General features: G+C 39.9%; 1 protein-coding gene across 1 annotated transcript; it reads left to right on the top strand.

The window, feature by feature from the left end:
• The first annotated feature begins 7,955 nt into the window (after positions 1-7,955).
• LOC122751011 (developmentally-regulated GTP-binding protein 2-like) lies at positions 7,956-9,071 on the top strand. The gene is given in 4 exon segments (XM_043997916.1): positions 7,956-8,167; positions 8,169-8,299; positions 8,302-8,804; positions 8,806-9,071. Coding segments are annotated over 4 exon segments (1,059 nt in total). The 3' UTR covers positions 9,019-9,071.
• The last annotated feature ends 565 nt before the right edge of the window (positions 9,072-9,636 follow it).

Raw genomic sequence — 9,636 nt, 5'->3', positions numbered from 1 at the left:
ACTCTTAGGGAAGGATATTAAGTGCTGGGACACCAAGGAAAACATTATGTGAAAGGGCATTATCATTGCTCTCTAAGTGAATTCTGGGTTTATCCCTAGCATCAGGACCATAATTTCAAAATAAACAAAATAAACCCTATCAGTTATTGAGCCCTAAGGCACCATCAGATAGTCAGAGTCATAAATCAGCCTGATGGCCTTAAAACAGTCACTGATTTTTCTTACTAATCAAATGAGATCAGAACCAAGCCATCACTGCAGGAGAAGAGCCAGATTTAATTAGCTTATCCAACAGTGTCATTTAGTAAATCAAAAGCCTTTGAAAGGTCAATGAATCTTGCCCTTATCATCTCATTATCTTCTATCACTAACAAGGTATCATTAACCAGCTCCTCAGCAACAGTTATTTCAGTGACAAGCAATAGCTTTGCTACAGTGAGACACCCTTTGCTACTTCCAAAATTATAGGTTAAAAAAAAAAAACTTAACTATTGCTTTCAATATTGCTTTAAAATTTTAACCTCCTCCTTCTAAATTTGCTGGGTTTCTACACTGGGTTTAATACATCCCCTCTCTACTTCACAATAATATTGTAAGGATCACTATGACCATGCAATAATGTCAATCCATAATTATATAGTTTTATAAAAGATTTTCATATATTAAAGAATTTAATCTTCACAACAACTCTTCAATGTATGCAGTGCTGATATTAATAATCTCATTTCATTGTAGGATCATGGATTAAGGGTTGTAAGGAGCCTCAGAAGTCATATTGTTAAATGCTCTCATTTTACAGGGGACTTCTTGTGGTGGTTTTTTTGTCATTTGTCTTTTATTTTTGAAGACCAATGACATCATGGGTGATGTCTTGACTCATATGTGGTTGGATTTAAGTGAGACAGAAATAGCACAAAGTCCTCAGCCTCCCTTTCTCTCCCAGAATCATTAAAATTCAGTGTCAAGACAAAAGTCAGGATGATTGGTGACGGCTCGGGTTGCAATGGATAAACTCAGCATTGTCAATGTCTGACCAAGCTCTAAGCACTGCACAGAACCTGCTTCAGTGGTCTTCCCAGCCATTGGGAAAAATTCTTCTCATCTTCCCATTCCACTAAGAAAGTCTTCCTATACTTGGGGAGACACTACCCTACCTCACCCTCAATCCGATTCAGTCCATGTACCTTGACAGTTTTTACTAGGCTGTGGCCCCTGCACATGCTGCAGCTTCTTGAAGTCACAGGTGAGAACTGAGAACCAGGAGGACACTAAAGGTGGATTGAACAGACCTGAAAAGGGCTTAGTGAGCCCTCACACTGGAGGAGCTTGTCCTCTTTGAACAGCCACATACCTCAAAGGACTAAACTGAAGTCCAAAGAGGTTGTGACCTCTATAAGGTTATATGGGTAGGAATTGATAGAGCAAGGATTTGAACTAAAGTCCATGATGCCTCTTGGGACCATATAGGCCATCAAGCACAACCTTCTTATTTTACAGATGAAAAAACCAAGGCCCACAAAGTTCATTAACTTATATAAGGTCACACAGTTAGGAAATGGCCAAACCATTTTAGCCTAGGTCCTCTGATTCCAAATCCATAACTCTTCCATGCTGCCCCTTTCAAAACTGAGTCTTAGAAATGTTAAGTAATTTGCTCAAGGTGGAAACTTGAAACGAAGACTTCTGACTTCAAGTACAGTACTAACTCTGGGATTAGAGGCAGCCTAGGGTATCGAAAGCCTGCTGGACTCAGAGTCTAGAAAAATTTGGCTTTCAATCTTATTTCCTATACTTACTAGCTCTATGGCCATTAGAAAACCATGTAATCACTCTGAACCTCAGTTTCCTCATCCATAAAATGGGGATTATAGCATAATTGATATTACCTTACAGGGCAATTATAAGAATCAAATTAGATATGTAAATGTTTTATGAATCTTTAAGCATTATGTAAATTCAAGTTATTATTTTTCTATGCTGCCTTGGTAAAAATAATATGAATATAAATGTATCAAAAGAAATCTATCATCATTATTATTGATTGCTAGACTAGGATGATATTCTATTCTGAGGGAGTTAACATTCCTTCTTAAGCAAAATCCCACTTGCACTTCCAATTTAAGATGTCCAAAACTGAGTTTATTATCTTTTCCCCCCTAACACTGATTCTCCCTTTGGTATCATCCTTTTTTGCCTTTGCCAATACTATTCACCTTTTCTTATGTTGGAAAGCTTGGAGTTATGTTTCATTCTTTCATCTCATATTCAGTTACCTCATTCTATCAATTTTGCATTGACCTTAGCAAGAGAATCCATTTCTCTTGTCTCTCTCCTCATAGTTATAAATACTAGTATCAGGTAATCTTTCTTATGTACAGATATGGTCCTATCACTTCACTCCTCTGTTCAAAAATATCCAGAGACTCTCTTTTGCCTACTGAAGAAAAATTAAGTCCTTTAATATCCAATTCCTATTGAAATCTGGGCTACTCTACCTTTACAACTTTATTTCAATATTGTGCAACTCCCCTTAAGGAGAGAGAGAGAGAGAGAGAGAGAGAGAGAGAGAGAGAGAGAGAGAGAGAGAGAGAGAGAGAGAGAAATAGACAGACAGAGATAGTCAGAGAAAGAGAGAGACAGAGATATAGAGAGACAGACACAGAAAGAGAGAGACACAGAGAGACAGAGACAGAAGCAGAGAGACAGTGAGAGAGAATCAAGTACTTAATACATGTCAGGAACTGCACTAAGCACTGAGGATACCAAACCAAGCAAGTAATATAGGGGAACTAGAAAGGGGGGAGGGTAATGTTTCAGACAATTGAGTAGAAGTGGGAGATAGCCATAAAGAGAGAGCCTAGTCATGAATGAGATGAAGCATATCTGGGGTCTTTTTAAAAATGATGGTCCTGGGGAGGGATTTACCAGTCAATAGAGGAGGGCCCCAGGGCAGCAGTTTCTCACAAGTTCCCATTACTGCAATACTTCATAGATTACAAAGCAACTTCCTCAAAACAGTGAGATTGGTCCACAACAAGATGGGACAACTGCTTCAAGGGTCAGTGATTTTTTAAAAATAAGGGTGCTTCCCTTCATGCATGCTGACCCCAGCCCTTCTACTCCTGAGGAGATTTTTTTTCAAGTTGTTGTGACTGGAACTTGGTGACCAATCCTGTGCTAATAAGTCTTCCCACACTTAGCCAGCCTAATCCACTGAAAGTATGACACCAAGTCAGCTTGCTGCATACTTAAAGAAGCCTTTCCTTCTCTGCAGGGCTAGAGTTAATACTGGAAAATAGAGGTGGAAGTGAATGATGAAAAAGCATTTACAAGGAGAAACATGACTGAGTTTGTTGAGGAGAAGATATCAGGGAAGTGATGCCAGGAAAGGATGTAAGGAATATAGGAGCAGGGATTGTTGGGGGAAGACAGACCCATCACCACATCACCAGCTGAAGCCATTGCTAAGTGTGAAAGTCTGAAAGAGGCACTGGCCTGGCAAGTATGGATGCTTAAACACACACAAAAAGCAGACTGTGTGACCAGAGGTCACTGAGTAGGCAGATACAGTTGATGCCAAATGTCATCCCTTCTACGCTGCTGAAAACAGAGCTAGTGATCCATGTTATCTCTACCAAAAGGTAGGAAGAATGATTCTTCCATAGTAATGCTTTGTCTTAGCTTTGATCTGGGTTCATAAGTCTTTCAAAATTGTTTTTCTTTACATTATTGTAGCTGTTGCATAAACCAATCTCGTTGTCCTGTTCATTTTATTCTGCATAGGTTCATTCAAGTCTTGAATTTTACCTGAATCTGTCCTTTTCTTCATTTATTATGGAACATTAATATACCATTAAATTAATGTGCCACAATTGGATCAGCCATTTCCTAATTGATAAACATCCACCTTGTTTCCAGTTCTTTGCTACAAAAAAAGTAAAATTATACATATTTTGGTAGCTATAGATCCTTTCTATTACTCTTTGGTATATATTCCCAATAGTGGTATCACTGTGTCAAAGAGTATACCCATTTTGGTGAGTTTTAGATGGGGTTAGGTGGAACACATTTGTGGTTGACCTTTCACAACCTCTCCAACAATTATCATTTTCCATTTTTGTGTTTTTTGAAAATCCAGTGTGTATAAGGGGAAACCTCAGTTATTATGATTTCTCTTAATGTTAGTGATTTAGTATATTTTTATATGATTGTTGATATCTTGTCTTTATTCTTTTGAGAATCACCTGCTCCAATTTTTTTTATTCATTATCTACTGAAAAATAGATTCTGAATCAAGTCAAGAAGTAAAGTCAACAAGCATTTATTAAGTGATTACTATGTGCTAGGAACTGTGCCAAGTGCTGCGGATACAAAGAAAGGCAAAAACTAGCCCCTGCCTTCAAGGAACTCAGTCTGATGAGGGGGAACAGCATACAAACAACTATGGACAAGTACAGTATATTCAGGATAGATCAGAGGGAAAGCCTTGCTTCTGGCAAAAATGTTTTAGTTGAGTTTTAAATGAAGCCAGAAGTGCCAGAAACTAGAGATGAGGAGGAAGAAAATACAAAGCATGGGGGGCAATCAATAAAAATACAGGGAGGGAAAGGATGGAGTATAATGTGAGATGAATAGCAAGGAGGTCAGAATCACTGGGTCACTGAGTATGGGGAGGGGAGTAAGTGTCAGAAGACTGGAAATTTAGTAAAGGGCCAAGGTTTTTAGGGCTTTAAAGATAAACAGAGGGTGTTATATTTGATCCTGGGGGCAATAAGGAACCAATGGTGTTTACTGAATAGAGGAATGGTACAATTAGACCTACGCCTTAGAAAGATCAATTTGTTAGCTAAATGGAGGGTGGTCTAGAGTCCATAATAAAATATTTGGACTTATTACAGAGTTGCCATCTTCTTCTGTGTTTGCCTTTGACTTTTGGACTTTGCTTAACTCATAATATTCCTTCATTGTATTTGGATTTTTCTTCTGTTTTGTCACATCACAGCCTCAGCTCAAGATTGAGTCATTGGGCCATACCTTGGCACGGCAACTTCCCATACCCTTGGATGGCACAGGTAGGTCCTGCTTAGTTCTGCCACCTCTGCATTTTGTCCTTGCAGTTCAAGATAGGGTGAGAATGATCAGGCCTCAATCTCTGCCTCAATATCTGGCTTCTTTCTCCATTTCCTGGTAGTTCACTGTGGGTGCTGGCTTTTCCCTTGCCTCTGCTTCCTTCTCCTTGCACTATACTCAATTGGAAATTGACTCTGTTCCTTTCTGTGTCCTTCAAAACCCTGAATTTTACCATGTGTGCCATATTTTCTTCTGGCCTCCTATAAGCTCCTTTACAATATCATATGATTCCTAGACATAACCAAAATGATATAGTGATCTAAGTTCAAAAATCAGCTTCATAAAATCAGAGTCAAAAAGGAATGGCTACACAGATATTAATCTGAAAATAATTTTGGGGTCCACAATTGGAGTGGGTTGGCTCAGCAGGTAGTGGATTCAGTGGTGATCTAAAAGCAGTGAATGGAATACCACTTGTTGGATTTGTTATAGAAGGGCTGTATTAATTGGACTATAGTCTCTTCATACTCTATAAATCTGTGATCCTGTGATTTCTGTGAACTGAGAAAATTGAGGACATTTGATGTGTCTTCCCTCTTCTCTCCTCAGTATCTCAAAACTCCTTGATATTAGCCCTAACTGTAGATTATTTTTCCCACTCTCTGACAATGAGATAGGTTTCCTCATTAAGACCAACTTCTCTACATGTAGCCTTGATTCAATCCCCTCACATCTTTTTCAACAAATTGCAACCTTTATCATCCTCTAATCTTCAGCCTCTTCCTATTGATTGGTTCCTTTCCTGCTGCTTTCAGGCATGACAGTTATTTCTCATTCCTAAAAACTCTTCACTAGATCATAGTATTCCCTATAATTTTTGTACCTGATTGTGATAGAATAATATTATGCTATAAGAAATAACAAGCAGGATGATTTCAGAAAGGCCTGGAAAGACTTGTATGAACTGGTGTATAGTGAAGTGAGCAGAACCAAAAGAACATTGTACACAGAGACTTCAATATTGTTTGATGAAGAACTGTGAAAGACTTAAATATTCTTAGTAATGCAGTGACCCAAGACAATCCCAAAGGACTATTAAAGAAGCACCTCCAAAGAAAGAACTGATATGGATTAAACACAGACTAAAGCATGCTGTTTCTCAATTTCTTTAATTTTTTTCTTTTATTCAAGTTTTCTTATATAAAATATCTAATATGGTAATGTTTTACACAATTGCACATGTATAGCTAACATATATGTATAATGTGCAATTATGTAAAACAGTACCATATATACACACACCTACACACATACACATATATATTTTACATAATTGCACATTATACATATATGTTAGCTATACATGTACAATATATATATGTGTGTGTGTGTGTGTGTTGCTTACCCCCTGGGAGGGAAGGGAGGGAGGGAGAGAGGAATAGAATTTGAAACTCAAACTTTAGATAAAAATGTATGAATGTGTATATATAAATATATATATATATATACAGAATTGGATATGACTTTATATATGTATATTCTTTTAGCTATATACATATAAATATATTTGAATGTATAGATATAGATAGTGTTAAAAGAACGATACTGATGTCAGATGCTTTAGGAGTTCAGAGGGAGAGAGCGCTCTGGCCTGAAGGGTCTGAAAAGACTTGTTGAATAAAGTGAGACCTGACTTACATCTTGAAGGGTAGATATGATCTGAACACAAGTCAATGGGAAGATGGGAATTCTAGGTATGAGAGACAGAATAAGCTAATATTCCATGATGAAAATAGATATCTTCAGGAAATAGTAAAGAAACCATCCTCTCTTTAATAAAGAATAAGACCTGTTTCCTTCTCTATAAAATCAGAAGGTTGTACTAAATAACATTTCAAGTCCCTCCTAAATCAATGAACATCTTCCTGGTCATGGGAAGATAATTTTTTTTCTCAATTATTTCTCAACTTTTTTCTCAATTGTTTCTTAACTACAACTATTGAAGACCATATACTAAGTTGTAGAGGAATAATAATAATAATTCTTATTATAATAACAAAAACAACTAATAGCACTTTACAATTTGCAAAACATTTTACAAATATAATTTATTTTTATCCTCACAATCCTGGGGTAGGTGGTTTTATTTTCCCCATTTTAAAGATGAGGAAAGTGAGGCAGACAGAGGTTAAGTGATTTGTTTAGGGTCTCACAGCTAGTCAGGGTCTGAAGTAAGACTTGAACTCAGGTTTTCCAGCACTCTATTCACAGTGCCACATATCACAGTGATTTGTAGTAGAAGAGGGAATATTGCTAGTAATCAGATCCTAGCTCCTTGAAATATTGAAATATAATCAATCCATTGAAACAATGTCAACTGTCCTCAAACCCACACATATCATAGAGGCTGTGGCTCCTTTGAAATGCCTAAACTCTCAAAGTATTAGTTCAGGAGATACGGGCACATCCAAGTAAAATGTGGGCACCATCAAAAAGTTATTTTTAATATTCATGAACATCATGGGTGAGATGAAGTTCAGGCCACAATATTTCAGGGTCATCTAGACCTTGATGCTAGCTGTTATGGATGTTGGGGTCATAGTTTTAGGCCAGTCTCTAAACTTAACATAGAATTTAGCATGCCTACTTGGCTCAAGTAAAACTGAAAAGGTTTGCCCAACCATCATTTCTATAATAATAGTTAATATTTATATAACATCTTAGGTTTGCAAAGGGCTTTAAATATATAATATAATACATATAATTTGATCTTTAGAACAACCCTGCGTTGGCTTCTGGCCACCGGCATCCGGCGCTCACTTGCAGCCTTTCCTTTGCCATCGTCGCTTGCTGTCCCTGCCCCTGCAGTCGCCACTGCCACCGCCATGGGCATCCTGGAGAAGATCTCAAAGATGAAGAAGAAGATTGCCCGCACCCAGAAGAACAAGGCCACTGAGTACCATCTTGGTTTGCTGAAAGCAAAACTTGCCAAGTACAGAGCACAGCTCTTGGAACCCTCCAAATCTGCCTCCACCAAAGGAGAAGTCTTCGATGTGATGAAATCTGGAGATGCCCGAGTGGCACTGATTGGCTTTCCTTCTGATCTTAATGACATCCACCGCCAGCGAAGCTGCATCCTATGAATTCACCACTCTGACATGTATCCCAGGTGTCATTGAATACAAAGGAGCCAATATTCAGCTCTTAGATCTTCCTGGAATCATTGAAGGAAAGGCAGAGGCCAACAGGCGATTGCTGTGGCTAGGACAGCCAATGCTGTCATCATGATGTTGGATGCCACCAAAGGAGAAGTGCAGAGGGCCCTGTTGGAAAAGGAACTGGAATCTGTAGGGATCCGGCTCAACAAGCACAGACCCAATATCTACTTCAAGCCAAAGAAAGGTGGTGGGATCTCCTTCAATTCAACAGTCACACTGAGCCAGTGCTCTGAAAAGCTAGTGCAGCTCATCCTACACGAATGCAAAATCTTCAATGCTGAAGTACTCTTCCGAGAAGACTGTTCACCAGACGAGTTTATTGACGTGATTGTTGGCAAGCGAGTGTACATGCCCTGCTCGTATGTTTATAACAAAATTGATCAGACCTCAATGGAGGAAGTTGACCGCCTGGCACGAAAGCCCAACAGTGTTGTTATCAGCTGCGGGATGAAGTTCAATCTGGATTTCTTGAGGGAGATGCTTTGGGAGTACTTGGCCCTGATGTGTATCTATACCAAAAAAAAGAGGACAAAGACCAGACTTTACAGATGCCATTATTTTCCGGAAAGGAGCTTCCGTAGAGCATGTGTGCCACCGGATCCACCGAACACTCGCCAGCCAGTTTAAGTATGCTTTAGTGTGGGGAACCAGCACCAAATATAGCCCTCAGAGAGTGGGATTGACACATACAATGGAGCATGAGGATGTCATCCAGATAGTCAAGAAGTAGCCTTTCCTGCTGCTGCTCATCAGTGCCTGGCCCCACCCACATCACCAGAGTGGCATCTGATTGACTGTTATCATCTCCAAGGCAAAAAAGGAACCGGGAGGGAGGGGGAGGGGGAGGGGGAGGGGGGGGGGAGTGTGCCCAAGAAGGAATGCATAGAAAACTCCTGAGTCGCCCGAGTGTGCTTCCGTGAAGCTCGGTCAGTAGGAAGATGAGGAGAGACTTAAAAGGAGCTGGTGTGGCTCAGGGATATGCACATTGTGGACACTTGGCTCACGTGGGAGTGGTGGTGCCAGGGGATCCGGAACCTGTAACCAGACATCAGAACTGAGCCTCTCCCCCGCCCCCTTCGAGACTCTGCTTAGGCCCCCACAGGCTGCTGACCATCCTGCTGAAGTGGACTTGTCGCTTGCCAGCAGCTCACTCGGGCCACTGGCTCTTACGGAGCTGTGTGTGCCAAGCAGCTTTCACTTGGCGGGGAGGGGAGGGGTGCTAAGAACTGTACTGGAATCTGTGTTCGTGCCGTCAGTGCGTGTTTCTCTTTCACGGATGACTGCTGTGAGAATGGTTACAGGAGTCTCAGTGTGATGTGCTGAGGCTTTCCACCTCCTGCCATCCCTT

This window comes from Dromiciops gliroides, chromosome 3, assembly GCF_019393635.1.
Source record: "Dromiciops gliroides isolate mDroGli1 chromosome 3, mDroGli1.pri, whole genome shotgun sequence".
Lineage (NCBI taxonomy): Eukaryota > Metazoa > Chordata > Mammalia > Microbiotheria > Microbiotheriidae > Dromiciops > Dromiciops gliroides.
Note: the sequence above shows the minus strand (reverse complement) of the source record. Positions and strands in the feature narration are given on the sequence as shown.